This window comes from Manis javanica, chromosome 17 (assembly GCF_040802235.1).
Source record: "Manis javanica isolate MJ-LG chromosome 17, MJ_LKY, whole genome shotgun sequence".
NCBI classification, from domain to species: Eukaryota; Metazoa; Chordata; class Mammalia; order Pholidota; family Manidae; genus Manis; species Manis javanica.
Genome location: NC_133172.1, coordinates 27626209 through 27650603, shown reverse-complemented (window position 1 = coordinate 27650603; position 24395 = coordinate 27626209). Strand labels below are relative to the sequence as shown.

At 39.0% G+C, this 24395-nt stretch overlaps 1 protein-coding gene across 2 annotated transcripts; it reads right to left on the bottom strand.

The window, feature by feature from the left end:
• Positions 1-2745: 2745 nt before the first annotated feature.
• ORC6 (origin recognition complex subunit 6) lies at positions 2746-24372 on the bottom strand. 2 transcript variants are annotated; one of them, XM_037020770.2, is made up of 7 exons: positions 23971-24371; positions 21932-22061; positions 20570-20733; positions 20268-20357; positions 18965-19077; positions 16764-16832; positions 2746-3286 (listed from the first exon to the last, which is right to left on the bottom strand). In XM_037020770.2, exons 1-7 carry the CDS (start codon positions 24033-24035, stop codon positions 3096-3098), a joined length of 822 nt encoding a protein of 273 aa, XP_036876665.1. In that variant the 5' UTR covers positions 24036-24371; the 3' UTR covers positions 2746-3095. The 2 variants fall into 2 exon arrangements, with proteins under 2 accessions (XP_036876665.1, XP_036876666.1); XM_037020771.2 differs by lacking the exon at positions 20268-20357 and having other exon boundaries at positions 23971-24372.
• Positions 24373-24395: the final 23 nt, after the last annotated feature.

Here is a 24395-nt window from a genome sequence, read left to right as displayed (position 1 = left end):
GACAAAAACCACATGATCCTTTCTATAGATGCTGAAAAAGCATTAAAAAAAATTCAACATCCATTCATGAAAAACTCTCAACAAAATTGGCATAGAGGGTAAGTACCTCAACACAGTAAAGGCCATATATGAAAAACCCACAGCTAACATCATACTTAACAGTGAGAAGCTGAAAGATTTTCCCCTAAGATCAGGATCAAGACAAGGACAACCCCTCTCCCAGCTTTTATTCAACGTAATACTGGAGATTCTCAGCATGGCAATCAAGACAACAGAAAGAAATAAAAGGCTTCCGGATATGTAAGGAAGAAGTCAAAAAGTGTCCCTGTTTGCAGATGACATGATATTGTACATAAAAAACCCTAAAGACTCCACTCCAAAACTATTAGATCTAATATGTGAATTCAGCAACGTTGCAGGATACAAAATCAATACACATAAATCTGTTGCATTACTATACACTAACGATGTACCAGCAGAAAGAGAAATCAGGAAAAAAATTCCATTCACAACTGCACCAAAAGAATAAAATACCTAGGAATAAACCTAACCAAGGAAGTGAAAGACCTATACTCTGAAAACTGCAAGACACTCTTAAGAGAAATTTAAGAGGATACTAACAAATGGAAACTCCTCCCATTCTCTTGGCTAGGAATAATTAATATTGTCGAAATGGCCATCCTGCCTAAAGCAATCTACAGATTCAATGCAATCCCTATCAAAATATCCACAGCATTCTACAATGAAGTGGAACAAATAGTTTTAAAATTCATATGGAACCACAGAAGACCCAGAAGAGCCAAAGCAATCCTGAGAAGGAAGAATAAAGCTGGGGAGATTTCGCTTCCCAACTTCAAGCTCTACTACAAAGCCACAGAAATCAAGACAATTTGGTACTGGCACAAGAACAGACCCATAGACCAGTGGAACAGAATAGAGAGTCCAGATATTAACCCAAGCATATATGGTCAATTAAAATACAATAAAGGAGCCAAGGATGTGCAAACTGGAAACGACAGCCTCTTCAACAGCTGGTGTTGGGAAAACTGGACAGCTACATGTAAGAGAATGAAACTGGATTACTGTCTAACCCCATACACAAAAGTAAACTCTAAATGGACTAAAGACCTGAATGTAAGTCATTAAACCATAAAACTCTTAGAAGAAAATATAGGCAAAACTCTCTTGAATATAAACATGAGCAACGTCTTTATGAACGTATCTCCATGGACAAGGGAAACAAACAAAAATGAATAAGTGGGACTATATCAAACTAAAAACCTTCTGTACAGCAAAGGACACCATCAGCAGAACAAAAAGGGATCCTACGGTATGGAAGAATATACTCATAAATGACATGTCCGATAAGGTGTTAACATCCAAAATATACAAAGAGCTCATGCACCTCAAAACACAAAAAGCAATCAATTGAATTAAAAAATGGGCAGAGGATCTAAAGAGACACTTCTCCAAAGAAGAAATTCAGATGGCCAACAGGCATATGAAAAGATGCTCCACATTGCTAATCATCAGAGAAATGCAAATCAAAACCACAATGAGATATCACCTCACACCAGTTAGGATGGCCACCATACAAAAGACAAACAACAACAAATGTTGGCAAGGGTGTGGAGAAAGGGTAACCCTACTAACACTGCTGGTAGGAATGTAAATTAGTTCAACCTTTGTGGGAAGCAGTATGGACGTTCCTCAAAAAACTAAAAATGGAAATACCATTTGACCCAAGATTTCCACTCCTAGGAATTTACCCTATGAATGCATGAGCCCCGTTTGAAAAAGATATATGCACCCATTTATCGCAGCACTATTTATAATAGCCAAGCAATGGAGGGAACCTAAGTGTCCATTAGTAGATGAATGAATAAAGAAGATGTGGTACATATGCACATGGAATATTATTCAGCCATAAGAAAACAAATCCTACCATTTGCAGCATGGATGGAGCTAGACTGTATCATGCTCAGTGAAGTAAGCCAGGAGGAGAAAGACAAGTATCAAATTATTTCACTCATATGTGGAGTATAAGAACAAATAAAAAACTGAAGGAACAAAACAGCAGCAGACTCACAGAACCGAAGAATGGACTAATAGTTGCCAAAAGGGAAAGCACCTGAGGAGGATGGTTGGGAAGGGAGGGATAATGGGAAAAAGGGGCATTATGATTAGCACATATAATGTAGGAGGGTGGCACAGGGAAGGCAGTATAGCACAGAGTAGACAAGTAGTGTTTTTATAACATCTTATCATGCTGATGGACAGTGACTGTAATGGGGTATGTGGCGGGGACTTGATAATGGGGGGAATTTAATAACCAGTGTGGCTCATGTAAGTGTATATTAATGATACAAAAAAAATCAGTCCATCTGATATGTTTTAAATGTGTTCATTATGCAAGACCTCTTCATGTATCTATATTCTAATTGTTACTAAATACTTACTCAGGTACTGTGCTAAATGCTTTACAAGTATTTGTTTACATACTCCTCCAAATTGTTCTATGAGTTAGACACCACTTTTAGTTCTGTTTATAGATGAGGCGTAAAGGCATTAAATTGCTCAATGCTTCATAGGTGCTAAGTCGTCGAGCAGAGTTCTAAACTCACAAAGTCTGATTCAAGAGTTTGTGCTTTGGTGAGCAGTGTGGTTCAGTGAAGAGCAACCTGGGCTTGTTCCTGCTGTAGTAGCAAACATTTCCCCAATGACAAGGGCAATATGAACACGGGCAATATGAACACATGCAATAATATTTATTAACTTAGGCTTTACCATATACTGACTCAGTCAAACCAAGGAACGTGGATGAAAACTTGGCTGAGTTTCATTCTGGACAGGACAGGAGGCTGTCGTTTGCTTAAAACAAAACAAAAAAGCAAAATGGCTTCAATTTCATTTTGCATGAATACAGACTTGTGGGGAGTCAAGGCTATGCCAAGCAGGCATAGTGGCTGATCATATGAATTGATGGCCTGTGTCAGGGGTCAGCCTGCTGCACAGAATTCAGCCCCCATTCTTTGCTATAAAGTCAATAGTCTTAGGATCCCGGTTATAAAAGTTCAAACAAAATTCCAAAGCCCTTACATCTTCTTTGAGCTGGCAGATGTACTGTCGTCTTCCGGTACATGGCAGTCTGGAAGCTGTAATTTCTCTGTCGTACCATTTTGGATTTTGGCAGCATTTTCCAAAATTTTCCTTTTCCACTCTTCATAATCCTGTGTCAGATCTTCATCTCTATGCAGTTCATGTGGGATCTCTACCTTCTCTGTTTCTGTAAGATAATATTTTCAAGTATTTTTGAATTGTTCACAAATGAATTAAGAAAAGAGTAAACTTGTTTATAAGTATCTAATGTAACACGGAATAAGGTACTGAAATGAAAAGTGGAAATAACAGCTAACATATCAGTTCTTTGCTCTTTTTATACTCTAAGCATTCCAAGACATCCTGGAAATAGCTAGCATTCATCAAGCACTTACCTTGTGTGTTATAGGCAATGAACTAAGCACTTCATAATATCACATTCAAACCTCAACCACCACAATTCTTTCACATGAGTGCTAATATAATCATACTTTATAGATTAAGAGATTAAAGCTTGCAGAAATTAATAGACTTACCTAAAATTACAGAGCCAATAGGTGGTAAAGAAGGATCTGAACCTAAGGAATTTGGCTTCAGATATATATAGATATTTTAATTTTTTATTAAAGTATTATTGATATACTCTCTTATGAAGGTTCCATATGAAAAAACAACGTGGTTACTATATTTACCCACATTATTAAGTCCCCACCCATACCCCATTGCACTATCCATCAGTGCACTAAAATGCCACAGGTTCACTATTTGCCTTCTCTGTGCCACAGTTTACCCCATGACCCCTAACACCGTGTGTACTAAACATAATACCCATCAATCCCCTTCTCCCTCCCTCCCGACCAGCCCTTCCACACACCTCCCCTTTGGTAATTGCTAGTCCTTTCTTGGAGTCTGTGAGTCTGCTGTTTTGTTCGTTCAGTTTTGCTCCCTTGTTATACTCCACAAATGAGGGAAATCATTTGGTACTTGTCTTTTTCCGTTTGGCTTATTTCACTAAGCATAATATCCTCCAGCTCTATCCATGTTGTTGCAAACGGCAGGATTTCTTTCTTAAGGCTGAATAGTATTCCATTGTGCATATGTACCACCTCTTCTTTATCCATTCATCTACTGATGAACACTTAGGTTGCTTCCATATCTTGGTTACTATAAACAGTGCTGTGATAAACAGGGGTTTATATGTCTTTTTGAATCTGAGAACTTGTATTCTAGAAATGGTATTTCTATTTTTTGGTTTTGAGGAACCTCCATATTGCTTTCCACAATGGTTGAACTAGCTTACATTCCCAACAGCAGTGCAGGAGGGTTCCCCTTTCACATCGCATCCTCGCCAGCATTTGTTGTTCTTAGTCTTTTTGATGCTAGCCATCCTTACTGATGTGAGGTGATATCTCATTGTGGTTTTAATTTATATTTCCCTGGTGATTTGTGATGTGGAGCATCTTTTCATGTCTGTTGGCCATCTGAATTTCTTCTTTGGAGAATTGTCTCCTCATATCCTCTGCCCATTTTTAATCAGGTTATTTGCTTTTAGGGTGCTGAGGTGTGTGAGTTCTTTATATATTTTGGATGTTAAGTCCTTGTCAGATATGTCATTTACAAATATATTCTCCCATATTGGAGGATTCCTTCTTGTTCTGTTGATAGTATCCTTTGCCATAGAGGAGCTTTTTAGTTTGATGTAGTCTCATGTTTATTTTTGCGTTTGTGTCCCTTGCTCAAGGAGATGCATTCAGGAAGAAGCTGCTCATGTTTTTATTCAGGAAATTTGTGCTTATATTGTCTTCTAAGATTTTTATGGTTTCATGACTTACATTCAGGTCTTTGATCCATTTTGAGTTTACTTTTCTGTATGGGGTTAAACAATAATCCAGTTTCATTCTCTTCATGTAGCTGTCCAGTTTTGCCAAAACCAGTTGTTAAAGTGGCTGTCATTTCCCCTGTAGGTCCATGGCTCCTTTATCGTACATTAATTGACCATATATGCTTGGGTTTATATCAGGGCTCTCTAGTCTGTTCCACTGGTCTATGGGTCTGTTCTTGAGCCAGTACCAAATTGTCTTGATTACTGTGGATTTGTGATAGAGCTTGAAGTTGGGGAGCTTAATCCCCCCAGCTTTATTCTTCCTTATCAGGATTGCTTTCGCTATTTGGGATCTTTTGAGGTTCCATGTGAATTTTAGAACGATTTACTCTACTTCAAGGAAAAATGCTGTTGGTAATTTCATAGGAATTGCATGGAATCTGTAGATTGCTTTAGGCACGATGGCAATTTTGACAATATTAATTCCTCCTATCCATGAGTATGGGATGTGTTTCCATTTATTAGTATCCTCTTTAATTTCACTTAGGAGTATCCTGTAGTTTTCAGAGTAGAGGTCTTTCACTTCCTTGGTTACGTTTGTTCCTAGGTGTATCATTCTTTTTGATGCAAGTGTGAATGGGATTGTTTTCCTGATTTCTCTTTCTGCTAGTTCATCGTTAGTGTATATGAAAGCAACAGATTTCTGTGTATTAATTTTGTATCCTGCAACGTGGCTGAATTCAGATACTCTCATAGTTTTGGAGTGGAGTCTTTAGGGATTTTTATGTACATTATCATGTCATCTGCAAACAGGGACAGTTTAACTTATTTCTTGCCAACCTGGATGCCTTTTCTTTCTTTGTGTTGTCTGATTGCTGTAGCTAGGACCTCCAGAAATATGCTGAATAAAAGTGGGGAGGGTGGCATCCTTGTCTTGTTTCCGATCTTGAAGGAAAAAAGCTTTCTGCTTCTAGGTATTAAGTATAATGCTGGCTGTCGGTTTGTCATATATGGCCTTTATTATGTTGAGGTACTTGCCCTTGACCCATTTTATTTTGAATTTTTATCATGAATGGATGTTGAATTTTGTTAAATGCTTTTTCAGCATCTGTGGAGATGATCATGTGGGTTTTGTCCTTCTTTTTGTTAATGTGGTGGATGATGATGATGGATTTTTGAATGTTGTACCATCCTTGCATCCCTAGAATAAATCCTATTTCATCATGACGGATCATCTTTTTGATGTTTATTTTTGGTATCATTACTCTACAATTACATGAGGAACATTATGTTTACTAGACTCCCCCGACCATCGAATTCTGCCCATATTCCCCATTTCAGTCATTGTCCATCAGTGTAGTAAGATGTTGTAGAATCACTACTTGTCTTCTCTGTGATGTACAGCCCTTCCCGTGACACCTACACATTATAAAAGCTACTCATAATGCCCCCTTTCTTTATCCCCCATCATCCCTCCCTTCCCACACATCCTGCCCAGTCCCTTTCCCTTTGGTAACTGTTAGTTCATTCTTGGGTTTTGTGAGTCTGCTGCGGTTTTGCTCCTTCAGTTTTTGCTTTGTTCTTATACTCCCCAGCTGAGTAAAATCATCTGTTACTTGTCTTTCTCTGCCTGACTTATTTCACTGAGCATAATACCCTCTAGCTCCATCCATGTTGTTACAAATGGTAGGATTTGTTTTCTTCTTCTGGTTGAATAATATTCCATTGTGTATATGTACCACATCTTCTTTATCCATTCATCTACTGATGGACACTTAGTTTGCTTCCATTTCTTGGCTAATGTGAATAGTGCTTCAATAAACATAGGGGTGCATCGGTCTTTTTCAAACTGGGCTGCTGTGTTCATAGGGTAAATTCCTAGGAATGGAATTCCTGGGTCAAATGGTATTTCTATTTTGAGCTTTCTGAGGAACCTCCACACTACTTTCAACAATGGTTGAACTAGTTTACATTCCCACCAGCAGTGTAGGAGGATTCCCCTTTCTCCACATCCCCGCCAACATTTGTTGTTGTTTGTCTTTTGGATGGTGGTAATCCTTACTGGTGTGAGGTGATATCTCATTGTGGTTTTAATTTGCATTTCCCTGGTAATTAGTGATGTGGAGCATATTTTCGTGTGTCTGTTGGCCATCTGAATTTCTTCTTTGGAGAACTGTTCAGCTCCTCTGACCATTTCTTAATTGGATTATTTGCTTTTTGTTTGTTGAGGTGTGTGATCTCTTTATATATTTTGGATGTCAACCCTTTATCGGATTTGTGTCATTTATGAATACATTCTTCCATACTGTAGGATGCCTTTTTGTTCTATTGATTTCCTTTGCTGTACAAAAGGTTTTCAGTTTGATGTAGTCCCGCTTGTTCATTTTTGCTTGTTTCCTTTGCCTGGGGAGATATGTTCATGAAGAAGTCGCTCATGTTTAGGTCGAAGATATTTTTGCTATATTTTCTTCTAAGAGTCTTATGGTTTCATGACTTACATTCAGGTCTTTGATCCATTTTGAATTTACTTTTGTCTATGGAGTTAGACAATGATCCAGTTTCATTCTCTTACATGTAGCTGTACAGTTTTGAAAACACCAGCTGTTGAAGAGGCTGTCATTTCCCCATTGTATGTCCATGGCTACTTTATCACATATTAATAGACCATATATGTTTGGGTTAATATCTGGATTCTCTATTCTGTTCCACTGGTCTGTGCGTCTGTTCTTGTGCCAGTACCAAATTGTCTTGATTACTGTGGCTTTGTGGTAGAGGTTAAAGTTGAGAAGCGAGATCCCCCCTGCTTTATTCTTCCTTCTCAGGATTGCTTGGGGGTATTCGGGGTCCTTTGCGGTTCCATATGAATTTTAAAACTATTTTTTCCATTCATTAAAGAATGCTGTTGGTATTTTGATAGGCATTGCACTGAATCTGTGGATTGCTTTAGGCAGGATGACCGTATTGACTATATTAATTCTTCCTAGCTAAGAGCATGCGATGAGTTTCCATTTGTTAGTGCCCTCTTTAATTACTCTTAGGAGTTTCTTGTAGTTTTCAGGGTATAGGTCTTTCACTTCCTTGGTTAGGTTTACTCCTAGGTATTTTATTCTTTTTGATGCAATTGTGAATGGAATTGTTTCCTGATTTTCTTTCTGCTAGTTCATTGTTAGTGTATAGGAAAGCCACAGATTTCTGTGTATTAATTTTGTATCCTGCACCTTTGCTGAATTCAGATATTAGTTCTAGTAATTTTTGAGTGGAGTCTTTAGGGGTTTTTATGTACAATATCATGTCAGCTACAAATAGTGACAGTTTGACTTCTTTACCAATCTGGATACCTTGTATTTCTTTGTTTTGTCTGATTGCCATGACTAGGACGTCTAGTACTATGTTGAGTAGCTGTGGGGAGAGTGAGCATCCCTATCTTGTTCCCAATCTTAGAGAAAAAGCTTTGAGCTTCTTGCTCTTATGAATGATGTTGGCTGTGGGTTTGTCATATATGGCCTTTATTATGTTGAGGTATTTGTCCTCTATACCCATTTTGTTGAGAGTTTTTATCATGAATGGATATTGAATTTTCTCGAACTTTTTTAAGCATCTATGTAGATGATCATGTGGTTTTTGTCCTTTTTGTTTATGTGGTGGATGATACTGATGGATTTTCAAATGTTGTACCATCCTTGCATCTCTGAGATGAGTCCCACGTGATCATGCTGTATGAGCCTCTTGATGTATTTTTGAATTCAGTTTGCTAATATTTTGTTGAGTATTTTTGCATCTATGTTCATTGGGGATATTGGTTTGTAATTTTCTTTTTTGGTGGGGTCTTTGCCTGGGTTTGGTATAGTGTGATGCTGGCTTCATAGAGTGAGTTTGGAAGTATTCCCTTCTCTTCTATTTTTTGGAAAACTTTAAGGAGAATGGTTAATATGTCATCTCTATACGTCTGATAAAATTCAGCAATGAATCCATCTGGCCCACGGGTTTTGTTCTTGGGTAGTTTTTTGATTACCACTTCAATTTCTTTGCTGATAATTGGTCTGCTTAGATTTTCTGTTTCTTCCTTCGTCAGTCTTGGAAGGTTGTATTTTTCTAGGAATTTGTCCATTTCTTCTAGGTTTTCCAGCTTGTTAGCATACAGGTTTTCATAGTATTCTCTAATAATTCTTTGTATTTCTGTACATGTATTTCTCTTACATGTAGCTGTACAGTTTTGAAAACACCAGCTGTTGAAGAGGCTGTCACTTCCCCATTGTATGTCCATGGCTACTTTATCACATATTAATAGACCATATATGTTTGGGTTAATATCTGGATTCTCTATTCTGTTCCACTGGTCTGTGCGTCTGTTCTTGTGCCAGTACCAAATTGTCTTGATTACTGTGGCTTTGTGGTAGAGGTTAAAGTTGAGAAGCGAGATCCCCCTGCTTTATTCTTCCTTCTCAGGATTGCTTGGGGGTATTCGGGGTCCTTTGCGGGGGACATCACATTGTCCATTGTGATTTTTTCCTTTTTTGTTTCTGATTCTGTTGATGTGTGTTGATTCTCTTTTTCTCTTAATAAGCCTGGCTAGAGGCTTATCTATTTTGTTTATTGTCTCAAGGAACCAGTTCTTGGTTTCATTTTTTCTATTGTTGTATTCTCCTCAATTGTATTTATTTCTTCTCTGATCTTTACTATGTCCCTCCTTCTGCTGACTTTGTGCCTGATTTGTTCTTCTTTTTCTAGTTTCAATAATTGTGACTTTGGTCTATTCATTTGGTATTGTTTTTCTTCTTTAAATATGCCTGGATCGCTATATACTTTCCTCTAAGAACTGCTTTTGCGGCATCCCACAGAAGTTGGGGCTTTGGGCTGTTGTTATCATTTGTCTCCATATATTGCTTGATCTCTCTCTTAATTTGGTCATTGATTCATTATTTAGGAGCATGCTGTTAAGCCTCTTTGTGCTTGTGAGCCTTTTTTTCTTTGTACAATTTCTTTCTACTTTTATGCCTTTGTGGTCTGAGAAGTTGGTTGGTAGAATTTCAATCTTTTTGAATTTACTGAGGCTCTTTTCATGGCCTAGTATATGGTCTATTCTGGACAATGTTCCATGTGCCCTTGAGAAGAATGTGTATCCTGCTGCTTTTGCATGTAGAGTTCTTGCATGTAGGTGTCTGTTAAATCCTTCTGTTCTAGTGCATTGTTCAGTGCCTCTGTGTCCTTACTTATTTTCTGTCTGGTGGATCTGTCCTTTGCAATGAGTGGTGTGTTGAAGTCTCCTAGAACAAAAACATTGCATTCTATTTTGTCCTTTAATTCTGTTTGTATTTATTTCACACATGTTGGTGCTCCTGTATTGGGCACACATATATTTATAATGGTTATATCATCTTGTTGGACTGACCCCTTTATCATTATGTAATGTCCTTCTTTATCTCTTGTTACTTTCTTTGTTCTGAAGTCTATTTTATCTGAGACAAGTACTGCAACACCTGCCTTTTTCTCCCTATTGTTTGCATGAAATATCTTTTTCCATTCCTTGATTTTTAGTCTGTGTATGTCTCTAGGTTTTAGGTATCTTGTAAGCAGCATGTACATGGTTCTTGCTTTTTTATCCATTCTACTACTCTGTGTCTTTTGATTGGGGTATTCTGTCCATTTACATTTAGGGTGATTATTGAAATATATGTACTTATTGCCATTACAGGCTTCAGATTCATGGTTACCAAAGGTTGAAGAGTACCTTTTCTAGTATATAACCATCTGACTTAACTCTCTTATTAAGCTATTATAAACACAGTCTGATGATTATTTCTCTCCCTTATTATTCCTCCTTCTCCATTCTTTATGTTAGGTGTTTTATTCTGTACTCTTTTGTGTTTCCTTTGACTGCTTTTGTAAGTACTTCATTTTATTTTTTGTCTTTAGTATTTAGTTAGTCTGCTTTCTTTGCTGTGATTTTTTTTTCTCTGGTGACATGTATTTCGCTTTAGGAGTGCTTCCATCTAGAGCAGTCCCTTTATATATTCTGTAGAGGTGGTTTGTGGGAGGCAAATTCCCTCAACTTTTGCCTCTCTGGGAATTGTTTAATCCCTCCTTCATATTTAAATGATAGTCATGCTTGATACAGTATTCTTGGTTCAAGGCCATTCTGTTTCATTGCATTAAATATATCATGCCATTTTCTTCTGGCCTTTAAGGTTTCTGTTGAGAAGTCTGATGATAGCCTGATGGGTTTTCCTTTTTAGGTGACATTTTTTCTCTCTCTGCCTTTAATTCTCTGTCCTTGTCTTTTGTCTTTGACATTTTAATTATTACATGTCTTGGTGTTGTCCTCCTTGCATCCCTTGTGTTGGGAGTTCTGTGGGCTTCCATGGTCTGAGAGACTATTTCCTCCCCCAGTTTGGGAGGTTTTCAGCAATTATTTCTTCAATGACACTTTCTAACCCTTTTTCTCTCTCCTCTTCTTCTGGTACTCCTATAGTGCGAATATTGTTCCATTTGCATTGGTCACACAGTTCTCTTAATATTCTTTCATTCTTGGAGATCCTTTTATCTCTCTCTGCCTCAGCTTCTCTGTGTTCCTGTTCTCTGATTTCTATTCCATTAATGGCCTCTTGCACCTCATCCAGTCTTCTCTTAAGTCCTTACAGAGATTGTTTTATTTCTGTATTCTGCCTCCCAACTGGATCCTTTAGCTCCTGCATATTTCTCTGCAGGTCCAACAGCATAGTTATGACCTTTATTTTGAATTCTTTTTCAGGAAGACTGGTTATATCTATCTCACCAGGCCCTCTCTCTGGGGTTGTCTGGGTAATTCTGGAGTGGACCAAATTTTTTCCCTTTTCATGGCAATAGAGGTAGTTGTAGACAGGTAGCGCGTATGTTAGCTGGGAGTATGTGTGTATCCTTTCCTGCTTGCTGGTCACCTTGCCCTTCTTTGCTGCCTGTGTTGGTTACCTGCACACCTGTCCCAGCATCCAGATTAATCCCCTAAGCTGCTGTGGGTGGGGGCGCCATCAGCGTAGCCCAGAGCCCTGTGGGGAGTGCAGGCACGCCGGGTGTGCTCTCCTGTGAAAACAGCGCCCCTTTGCGCCTTTCCCTGGTTGTCCCTGCCTGTGTCCAGCAGCCACGCATCAGTGGCAGCCCCTGGGGCTGGCCCAGGTGGCTGCATGCTGGGAGGAGATTCTGAGCAGTTGCTGTGCGTGTAGCCGCTCCCTGGGTGCTTGGCCACTGTGTGCACATGCAGGGCCGCCCTCCGGCTGCTCGGCCCCTTCAGCAGGGTTGCACCAAAGGGGGAACAACTGGCAGGCTGTTTATCTCTGTGAGGGGCCTCAGGGCTGCATTGCCTCTCAGGGGGCTGGAGCGCCTGAAATTCCCTGGGAATCCCAGCTGCTCGGCTGAGTGTGTCAGGACACTTCCATCCAGCTGTGAGTCTGAAAGAAGACTTTCAAAAAGCACTTGCTTTTCTTTTGTCCCAGGGTAGCCGGCTGCGAAGACCCTCCTGAAGATTTTACTTTTCACTTTCTCTAATATCCAGCACACCATGCAATGTGTGTCTGCACTCCCGGTACGGATTCCTAGGGCTGGCTATTTAGCAGTCCTGAGCTTCTACTCCCTCCCCGCTATGACTTTCTTCCCACTGGGGAGCTGGGGTGGGGGGAGTGCTCAGGTCTCGCCAGGCTGAGGCTTGTATCTTACCCCCTTTGTGAGATGCTAAGTTCTCGCAGATGTAGATGTAGTCTGGCTGTTGTACTGTATCCTCTGGTCTCTCTTTTCAGAATAGTTGTATTTGTCGTATTTTCAAAAACATATATGGTTTTGGGAGGAGATTTCCACTGCACTACCCATGCCACCATCTTGGCTCCTCCTTCCTTTTCAATGTATTTTTGAATTCAGTTTGCTAATATTTTGTTTAGTGTTTTTGCATCCATGTTCATCAGGGACATTGGTCTGTAATTTCTTTTTTTTGTGGTGTCTGCCTGATTTTCGTATTAAGAGTGATGCTGGCCTCACAGAATGAGTTTGGGAGTATTCCCTCCTCTTCTACTTTTTGGAAAAGTTTGAGGAGGATGGATATTAATTATTCATTAGATGTTTGATAAAATTCAGCGGTGAAGCCATCTGGTCCAGGGATTTTTTTCTTAGGTAGGTTTTTCATTACCAGTTCAATTTTGTTGGTGGTAATTGGTCTGTTCATATTTTCTGTTTCTTCCTGGGTTAGCCTTGGAAGGTTGTATTTTTCTAGAAAGTTGTCCATTTCTTCTAGGCTATCTAGTTTGTTAGCATATAATTTTTCATAGTATTCTCTCATAATTCTGTGTGTTTCTGTGGTGTCCGTAGTACTTTTTTCCTTTCTCTTTTCTGATTTTATGTGTGTAGACTCTCTTTTGTTCTTGATAAATCTGGCTATGGGTTTATCTATTTTGTTTATTTTCTCAAAGAAGTAGCTCTTGCTTACATTGATTGTTCTATTGTTTTATTCTCGATTGTATTTATTTCTGCTCTAATCTTTATTATGTCCCTCCTTCTACTGACTTTTGCCCTCATTTGTTCTTCTTTTTCTAGTTTCATTAATTGTGAGTTTAGACTGTTCATATGGGTTTGTTCTTCTTTCCTGTGATAGGCCTGTATACTTTCCTCTTAGTGGCCTTTGCTGCGTTCCACAGATTTTGCAGTGTTAAATTATTGTTATCATTTGTCTCCATATATTGCCTCATCTGTTTTTATTTGTTCACTGATCTATTGGTTATTTAGGAGCATGTTGTGAAGCCTCCATGTATTTGTTGGATTTTTCATTTTCTTTGTGTAATTTTTTTCTACTTGCATACTTTTGTGGTCTGAGAAACTGGCTGGTACAATTTCAATCTTTTTGAATTTACTGCGGCTCTTTTTGTGGCCTAGTATATGATCTATTCTTGAAAATGTTCCATGTGCACTTGAGAAGAATGTGTATCCTGCTGCTTTTGGGTGTAGAGTTCTGAAGATGTCTGTTAGGTCCATCTGTTGTAATGTGCTCTTCAGTGCCTCTGTCTCCTTACTTATTTTCTGTCAGGTTGTTCTTTCTTTTAGAGTGGAGTTTTGAAGTCTCCTAGAATGAATCCATTGCATTCTATTTCCCCTTTTAATTCTGTTAGTATTTCTTTCACATATGTAGGTGCTCCTGTGTTGGGTGCATAGATATTTATAATGGTTATATCTTCTTGTTTGATTGACCCCTTTATCACTGTGTAATGTTCTTCTTTGTCTCTTGTGACTTTCTTTGTTTTGAAGTCTATTTTGTCTGATACTAGTACTGCAACTCCTGCTTTTTTCTGTTAGTTGCATGAAATATCTATTTTCCATACCTTGTCTTTTAGTCTGTGTATGTCTTTGAGTTTAAAGTGAGTCTCTTGTAGGCTACATATAGATGGGTCTTGTTTTTTTATCCACTCAGTGACTCTTATGTCTTTTGATTGGTGCATTCAGACCCTTTACTTTTAGGGTGATTATTGATAGGTATGTACTTATTGCCACTGCAGACTTTAGATTAGTGGTTACCAAAGGTTCAAGGTTAACTTCCTTACTATCTAAGAGTCTAACTTAAGTCACTTAGTATGCTATTACAAACACAACGTAAAGGTTCTTTTTTTCTCCTTTTCCTTCGTCCTTCATTCTTTATATATTAGATATCATATTCTGTCCTCTTTGTCTATCCCTTGATTAACATTGGGGGTAGTTGACTTAATTTTGCATTTGCTTAGTAATTAACTGTTCTACTTTCATTACTGTGGTTTTATTACCTCTGGTGACAGCTATTAAACCTTAGGAACACTTCCTTCGATAGCAATCCCTCCAAAATACTTTGGAGAGATGGTTTGTGGGAAGTAAATTTGCTCAGCTTTTGCTTATCTGGAAATTGTTTAATCCCTCCTTCAAATTTAAATGATAATCTTGCCGGATAAAGTATTCTTAGTTCAAGGCCCTTCTGTTTTATTGCATTAAATATATCATGCCACTCCCTTCTGGCCTGTAAGGTTTCTGCTGAGAAGTCTGATGAGAGCCTGATGGGCTTTCCTTTGTATGTGATCTTATTTCTCTCTCTGACTGCTTTTAATAGTCTGTCCTTATCCTTGATCTTTGCCATTTAAATTATTATGTCTTAGTGTTGTCTTCCTTGGGTCCTTTGTGTTGGGAGATATGTGCACCTACATGGCCTACGAGACTATCTCCATCCCGATTGGGGAATTTTTCAGCAATTACCTCCTCAAAGACACTTTCTATCCCTTTTTCTCTTCTTCTGGCACCCTTATAATATGAATATTGTTCCATTAGGATTGTTCAGTTATCTTAATATTCTTTCATTCTTAGAGATCCTTTTTTCTCTCTGTCCCTCACCTTCTTTGTATTCCTCTTCTCTAATTTCTATTTCATTTATTGTCTCCTCCACCATATCTAATCTGCTTTTAAAACCTTCCATTGTATGTTTCATTTCTGATACTGTGTGTTCCATAATGTTTGGATCTCTGATCGACATTCATTCCTGAGTTCTTCAATATTTTTCTGTACCTCCATGAGCACGTTTATGATTTTTATTTTTAAATCTCTTTCATGAAGATTCATGAGGTCAATTTCATTTGAATCTTTCTCAGGTGTATTTATAATTTTGCTTTGAACCAGGTTCCTTTGACGTTTCATATTTGTATTTGGCGCCCTCTAGTGCCCAGAAGCTCTCTCTCGAGCTGCTCCGCCCCTTTCACAATGTCAGGAGTTGCAGGGGAGTGGTGTTCATGCTTGGGGGTAGTAAAGAGCTGTTTCCTGCTTTCCGGCTGCTATGTCTGTCTCCAGTGCTGGAAGCAGTGGGCTGACCACACAGGTATGTGTCTCTATGCTTCGCATTTGTAGCTGCTGTATGCAGGGCTGCTCTCTGGCTGGCCTGATGCCAGGGCAGGGTTTGCCAGTTTGTGAGCAACGTGCGGGCTGTCCAGGAGGAATGTGCCGCAGGCTGCGTATCATGGAGGGAGGTTGTTGGAGCTGCAGAGCCTTCCCGAGGGGGTTGCAGTGCCTGAAGATTGTGAAAGTTCCCAACCTGCTGGGCAGAGTGCACCCAGACAATTTTGTCTACCTGTCCTCTCTCCTGAGCAGGAAGCTCTGTGCAATCCTTGCTGCTTTAGCATAGCTCTCACTGTTAGGAAGTCTCTTAGACTCCCCACCTCTTTTGTCACAGATCAGCCTGATATGGATCCCTGCTTTCCACAAGTGGCTGGAATCTCAGTCTCTCCTGGTATTCTGGCTATCTTAGTTTCCCAACCCCTCCTAATTATGAAAGCACCATGAAATGTAGGTTTCTGCTCACAGAGCAGATCTCCAGAGCTAGGTGTTCAGCATTCCCAGGCCTCCACACCCTCCCCACTCTGTTTCTCTTCCTTCCGCTGGTGAGCTGTGGTAGGGGAATGGCTTGGGCCCCACCAGGTCACAGCTTTGGTACATTACCCTGTTCTGTGAGGTCTGCTCTTTTCTCCACGTGTATGCAGTCTGGTGCATCCTTCTTTCCTGTTGCTCTTTCAGGATTAGTTGTATTAATTATATGTTCGTATTATATGTGGTTTTAAGAGGAAGCCTCTGTCTCATCTCTCACACTGTCATCTTTAATCCACTCCTAGTATTTTTATTGCCTCTCCTGTCCAGATATATTCTTAATTAAACACTTATATAAATGACTGCTTGGAAAACTGGACTTACTAAATGATTGCCAGGATTTATTTAAAACCTGACTTTTGTCAGGCAAAGCTACTAAAGCAGCACAGCACTGTTCCCTGTGTTAAACCCACTGTACACTAATCTCTGTACTAATTCATCCAGTATTAGTATACATTACCCTCTGCTGGCAGTTCAACCAATATCTTCCTTTTTTTTCGTGGTTGATTAGCTGAATCTCCAGGCTCTCCTTTAATAAAGAAAGAAATGTCATCAAGGTTAATTTCTTCCTATTCTCAATTTTAGCATTTGGGCATATTTTCGATCACAAATAAAAATTAGGGAGTTCGACTGATGAAATACTAGGCTAAGGTGAAGGCAAATGATCTTGCCCTTCTCTTTTCTGTGGCTTCTCTTGCCAGGATTGAAAATCACTTTTATTAGTTGTATGATCTATGCCTTTTTATATCTTAGCAGGTATGAATATTTTATTTAGATGCAGAGTTCAGGGAAGGTTAAGTTGGAAACACTAAATGTTAAAGATGTAGCAAACCCTGCCAAACATTAGTATTTTATAGAATGCATGCTTTCCATATTTTTTTCCTTACAATAAACATCAGGTTAGGCAGTATAAGAATAGAAATTGTTTTTGTTTTGTTGCACTGAAGTTTGACAAATAGTGTTATTGATAGGGATGTGTAACTTTTCCATAGAGACAGAAGAAGAGAAATAACTATCTTTTCCTTTGAGAAAGGCTAGTGTTTTCAGTTAGGAACAAATCTTCCAGGTTGAAAGATAGAAGGATATGCCTGCTCTTAGGCCTGATGACCAGTTTTAACTTAAAGCCTTCTTAATTTTGCCTTTCCCATGTTTTGTGAAGTTTTTCAAGTTTTAATTTTAATTTCAAGTTTATTTTGTGGAGATAGGAAGGTCATTACCATGTGTGCATAATAATCCTGTGAAATACAGGTACTTTGTCAAGAAACATTGGAAGCAGATTAAATGTCTTGTAAACTTTGCAATATTAGGTCTAATCTATAAGCAGAATTGAAAGCAGACTAGAATTGGTTAACAAATACCTTTTTTTCTCAATTTTTTTTTTCTTTTTTGACTTGTTGGGTTTTGGTTTTGATTCTTTTGTTTTTTTTAAATGAATGAAATTTACTAAGAAAAAATATGTGAAGTATCTTCACTCTAAAATGTTATGTTTTTCTTAAAAAATAACTCTAAGTAGGGGTTAACACTGAATCTGCACAGAGCCATACAAAGTGAAGTTCTGCCTGTGATTATTTTGTTTCTTTCAATTTTAATTTTTTAATTACTTTTTCTTGCATACAAATAAGGATATAAAATGGCAACAAACTGTACATTATTTCAAATATAGCAAAAAAATCTTTTAAAGTATTGCCAAACATTGCTGATTTCTAGTTATTTATTCTGGGAATGTATAGTATTTGAAAACAGAAATTGGTACTTTGTACACATGATTTGTAAGCTGTTTTGGTTTAAAATACTGTAGAGAATCAACCAAGGTAGAATGACCTTGTAATGTAACTAACTGTTCTTGGGCAATATTATCTGTACATATTAGCGACAAAAGGTTATTCTTATGTTGACATTTGTTTGGTTATAATGCAATATATTTTGTATGCAAGCAGTTTCAATAAAATTTGATATTGCTCTGCTAAAATGATGTTGATGCAATCCTTACAAATGACTGCTTTTAAAATTTTAAGATAGGAAAAGAAATCTATATAAAGCATTCTGTTAAAAAAGTGTAATTGTTACCATTGGGAATCTCACATGTCATAGAAGTTAGCCATTATCTACCAATTTTCAGAAACTTTTGATCTTGCTTAGTAAGGTGAAAAAAATCAACAGAATGGTTTAAAAAAAAGCACATTGTGCCATAAAACACACACTGAATTTCTTCTTTACAAAGGCTGAATTCAGAGGTGCTAACTTGATTAAGTGTGAATTACTAACTCCTAAAACTGTAATTCAATTTGCATTTTCAAATGGAGTTGGAGTTGATTCATATTACAATACTTGTGTGCTAAATGTGTATGTTTTTCAGTTCAAAGTCAGGAAAAAAAAAGGAAATCACTTTTATCATAGTTTATGTAATTGGAGGCTGGCATTTAACAGTGGAGCAAATTAACAGAGAATCTATTTCCCAGGCTTGGATTCATAGTGCCACAGGTTTTTTTCAAAAGGTAATTAAGCCACTTTATTTGAAAAACCGAGAAAAACAATTTTCTCACTAAAAATTTATCTGGTTCACATTAAATATAGAATTCAGTAAACAGCCATTTTGCAAGTTTGAAAATATTAGACTTGACAGTTTTTCAAATGATACATTCTTGAAATATGAATACTCACTGTTGATTTGCTGCCCAATGTTTTCTAATTGTTTACACAGTCGATCAAATATGGCTTTTTTTACACCAGAAATGGTTAGTATTTTATTTTTATCCACCTTTAGCTTCAGAATCCTACAAAAGAATTTGACAAATTACTATTAAGACTTCTTCCCTGGACAACCAGATTACCAACTTACTTCCTTTCTACCCATGCTTTAAGAAGAGCCCCTAGCTATCTAGTTTTATCTTTTTCAAAATATGTATCACTAGCTGTAACCATGCAAATTTGCCTTTTAGAGCTATTTATTTAGTTGCATATTGGACTGAGAGTTAAAATATACATGGGATCTGTTATGTAACAAAAGGGGCATGGCACATAAAAGACATTTGCTATTGTGCTTCACGCCTTATAGAACACTCTTAGTAAACCTCAGATGTTACTAATTTGCTAGGTGACAGTCATAGCATTTTAAAGTGTTCAACTCACTTTAACCCATGACACTTAATACTCATACTACAGGAATGTAAGCTACTGTTGCCTCCCAAAAACATTCTAATAACACTACTTAATAACCACTTCTTAAAATTTCAAAACTTAGAAAACAAAACGTAGTTGGCCCTTAGGTTTCTTACTACCCAGCCACTAATTTTGGTTGTGGTGTGTATTAGCCACATACCTAAGAGCAATTAATTGGCATTCAGAGAAAATGTCCCTTTAATTCAACAAAGGTGTGTGTATAGGGGAAAAGAGTATGGCTACTTTTGTAGAGAACAGTATAACAAGTAATCCCAATTTGTAAACAAATTACACTGAGCAAAGAAAGGTTTGAATAGGTTTATTTTCCAGCAAGATAAAATAAGACAACTTTAGACAAAAATAAGTTACTAATATTTCCAAGGTAACAATTCAGTATACACAAAGACAATGCAAAATTTTCAGATTTAGATGTAAGAATTTATCACTTAAATGTTTATAAATTAGTTGAAAAACAGCTGGAATCAGTACTTAATAAAAAAAGAATGACTGGAAAATCATAACCAACCACTATTTCAATGACAGCTTTCATCACTTATAAAAGGCTAGAGCCTGAAATCAGAATACCCAGCTGCCACTAAGCAAATGGACTTCTGGCCACATGACTTCCAAGTTGTCAGCTATACTGTGGGATAAATAGAATCTGGTCTCTTGGCCACTACTCTTAATGTTATTTATATGGGGAAATATGCTCTGAGTTGAAATAGAGTAGAAGTATTCTTTGGGAATGAGAAATATATTTACTTCTAAATTGTAGACTTGCCTGAATGTTAAAAGGCACACTTACTTGCATGCTGAAAGCAGTGCAGCAGTGGTGAAGAGAGGCCTGGATAAGTCAAGATCTGCTTTCCGTGTTTGTGGAAGACTGGACTCATAGCTTAAGGGAAAGCAGTGTTTCAGAATTATTTGTTAGAAAATACTATTTCAAAAGGACTGCAAATGTGAATCAGAACTTATAAGCTATTTAAATGCATGAGCTATGCATTCTGTCACTTTAGCATATTATTTTTCAAGACTGAAAACCAACAGACACTGGATAATTTTGTATATCAGTATGAAGTCTCAATTAAAATTCTTTATGCCTCATACCTTTGCAGTATCTCTGAAGCCATGTTGACTGCTTCTGTGCAGCCAAATTGTACGGCTAAGTCTCTTATTCCAACATTTGAATTCAGGCCCAGCAAACACTCAAAAGATTTAAAACAGCTCTGATACATTTTCTTGTTCAAGCCAGACAGTTTGATTAAATAAGCCTTTGAAAGGAAAAATACACATGAATCATAAAAATTATAATCATCTTATATTAGTACGCTTAAATACTTGTTATATAAGTAAACTTTCAAAATTAATTAATCCTGTGGTAAGTCACTCCATCTAAAGGTTTGGCTTCATTTAGTAAAAAAATCACTAATCATGTCAGGCACTGTTAAGTACTGCTCTCAAGGAGCTCATACTTCAGAAAGGCAGTCATGAGTATGCACAGACAATTTGAAATGTAACACAGTGTTACTACAGCCAAGCTGTGAATAAAAAAATAGGAGACATATATGTTACCTGTTTTTCAAGAAAGGTGCCAATGTTCAATTCTTTGAGAAAAGAAAGGAGAGTACTAATAGAGGGGTAGAGTGGGGATGTGAGTGTATGGAGGAGGGGAGGGTAACTGGGAAACAGCAGGAGCAACAACTGAGGGAAACCAACTTTGGCTGGTGTCAAGGAAAGCTTCCAAAGGCTGTAACAGCAAGTCAGGGTCAGGTAAGACAAATAGGTTAAAAAAAGAAGTTGTTGCATTTACAAAGCCTTAAGTCATTAAAGTGCATGGTCTGTTAACTGAACAGTGTACCTGGAGGCTAGAGTTCAAGAGAGGCTAGAGAGTTTGGTGGTAATGGAGAACCAACCCATTGGGAACCAATGGTGTATTTAATGCCACCATTTAATGAGTGTATTATTATGTGACAGGTATTGTGTTGTTACAATAGTCCTTACAATAATCCAGTGAAATGGATATTCTTATCCCCATTTTATGGATGAGGAAACTGGAAGCCCACAGAGCTAGTAACTAGTGGTGCTGAGATTTAGTCTCAACATGTGACCCCTCCTAATTCCATAACTTGTGCTCTCAACCACTATGATACTGGAGAAAAACATAGATGGATTTTAAAGTATGTGCTTAAGGAGAATGATGCTAGGGGCACTGTGGAAGATGGCCTTGAATTTAAAGAAAGAGGTGGCCAGAAACTAGTTAGTAAAGAGTAAAGGAATGTGACAAATTTTTTTTTATTCCAAACTGACACAATTTTAAAGTTTATCTAGAATAATAATGTCTAATAGCCAGGAAAATTCTAAAACACAAATTTTGACAGAAAATTTGGACCTAGTCCAACCAAAAACTAAAATATGATTAAGTTTCAGTGTTGTACTGGGTTATTAAAACATTCAGTGGGACCTACTTACTCTGTCCATTGGGCACTTCATATAGGAAGCTGCAAGGTCCAGGCACATGACTGCATTGCTGGTTTCTGTGGTATGTGCAGATAGGCCAGTACACTTCACCTGGGACAGTCGCAAGTACTCCTCTGCTTTCCTGGTTATGAGACAGGGATGTGGGTGTAGTCAGAGTAGGGTGAGGGCCTCCAGAAAAAGCAAGGCAGGATATTTGCAGTCAGAGCAATATGACTACATGCAAGGAAACCCCCTACTAAAACTGCGTTAAATATTCAGCTCTAGAGTCATTCTTCAATGAGATCAGTTAATATACCCCAGATAAAAAAGAGTAGCACATGTTTTTATGCTAATCATTTATAATCATGTGTAAGATTCACTTTAACATGTTAAAGGCCTGGGCCTATGTGCTGTCTTTCCTCCTTCAGATCTGATGAAGTGATTTTGCAAACTTGGCCAACTAATTTAGCATGCAGGCCCAGCCATAAACAACACAGTAAAAGGCAAGAAGGATTCCACCTTAAAGATAAGATGCATTTTAATACCCAAGAAGTTAAGACATTAAAAATTCTTAACTTACTCCTTAGCAAACAATACCTCAGCCTACCTTGGGGGCTGAGCCAGGTGGCCTTGTTTCATATGCCCACAGACCAAGATGCTGCCCGGACTGTTGTCCCTCTCTGGCGTGAGCCAGGAGCTCTGTCCTTTCACTTTATCTCTAAATAAAAGCCCGTACTTTGCTCTCCTACCTTGAGTGTTTGTGATGGTCATTCTTTGGCTTTGTGAACAAGAACCCCAGCATCAGTTATAAAAGCAACATGTTCACTAAACTCTTTTCCAGAAGTGTGCCCAACACTGGTAAACAATGAATAAAGCTTGGTGGACTTTGTTCTGAGCCTAACTCCTCTGCAAGTTTATGTGGGACCAGGAATGAAACTCTATCATTTGGGGAGGATAGAGTACTATAAAATAGAACCAGCCCTCTGACTCCAGATACTACTGTGCTCAAGTATTTTTAGGCAAAAGTAAGTTCTTCATTTCCTCCAAAAAACAACCGTTTTTTTCATCCTGCCATTATTGAAACAAGCAAGAACTATCACAGAGGCTGCCAGGTTACACCAGCATTGCTTCTTTTAACCCCTTCCTCTAAATCAGTGGTTCTTAACCTTTTGAAACAGGACAATCACCTTTGGGCTTGTGAGAACAGATTGCTGGGTCCCAATCCCAGTGTTTCTGATCAGTAGGCCTGGGGTGACGCCAGAGAATTTGCTTTTCTCACAAGTGCCAAGATGATACCCACACTGCTGGTCCAGGAACCACACTTTGAGAACAGCTGTTTTAAATGATTACTCAGCCCATGGGGTCTACAAACCTTTTGAGCAGTGCCCCTTTTCTTCCCTTACGTAACTAACCTACTGGGGCACCGCGTCTGACCCCCGGCCTAGCGCTACTCCCCCATGCTTTGACTACGATGGCTTTGTTTCTAACCCTGAACATGCAAAAGACCTTCCATCTCGAGGTTTTTGCATAAGCTGTTGTCTCTGCTTGGGCCACTCTTCCCAAGGCTGGTGTCATTCGGGTCTCGGCACAAACGACAGCCCCGTGGAGGACTTTCCTGCACGTTTTTTTACCCAAGGCAGCCGCGGCGCCGCTGTCTGCCCCGCCCCTTCATAAGTTCCAGAAGACACATTACCCTTTTCTTTTTCTACATAGTTCTTGCCCACATAGATAAAGAGACCTCCTTGGGTTCCGCACCCCGTCTGTCTGACTCATTGCTGTAAACTGACCCTCAGTAAATACCTGCGGAATGACCCAAGTTCTCCTCTTTCCCTTTCCTACCACCGTTTATCCCACAGAGCGAACTGTTTCCAGGGACATCTACAGCGGCGCTTTCTTGCCAGCTCACGTAAGCCCACTGCCGAGTTTTTCCTGGGGCCTGGATCCCGCTAGGTTTTCGCGTCTTCCTCTCGGCGCCGCCGGTCGGGCGGAAAAAACGCGCATCTCGCCAGAGGTGGGCCCAGGGCCACTGAGGAGTGCGCAGCCGGACTCACCTCAGGACTTTCGGTTCCGTGATGCCCAGGCGCGGGGCTAAACGCCGGACTAGCCCCGACTCCATGGCGCAGACCAGAACAACTGGCGCGAACAGCTGCGACAGGACGAAACCCGCGGGCACACTCCTCGCCCGCCAGTGAGGGCCAGGCCCAATTCCTCCACGGCATCTGGATTGGCCGGGTGGAGAATTTGAGACCGCCCCACTAGCCAATCCTGGTCTTTCTTCTGCGCATGTGAGCCACGAGTGCGAGCTCTAAAGCAGGTGAACCGGGTGGACTCCTACACAAGCTCGGTAAACGCTGCCTTTCTGTTCTCCTGTCTCTTTCCCGCCGCGGAGCGTCTCCGCTGCTCTGAGCCGCTCCGCCCTCTCTCACACACTGTGGAGAGACTGGCTGACATCCAGGTCCATCAGTCCAGCGAGAAA

What these genes read in the sequence shown, in the direction of transcription:
- ORC6 (XM_037020770.2), bottom strand. Translation starts at nt 24,035, where the DNA reads ATGGAGTCGGGGCTAGTCCGGCGTTTAGCCCCGCGCCTGGGCATCACG. An exon ending in GCTTCAGAGATACTGCAAAG is followed by an intron (nt 20,358 to 20,569) that starts GTATGAGGCATA and finishes CTTTCCCTTAAG; the next exon opens with CTATGAGTCCAGTCTTCCAC. An exon ending in GGTTGAACTGCCAGCAGAGG is followed by an intron (nt 3,287 to 16,763) that starts GTAATGTATACT and finishes ATTATCTTACAG; the next exon opens with AAACAGAGAAGGTAGAGATC.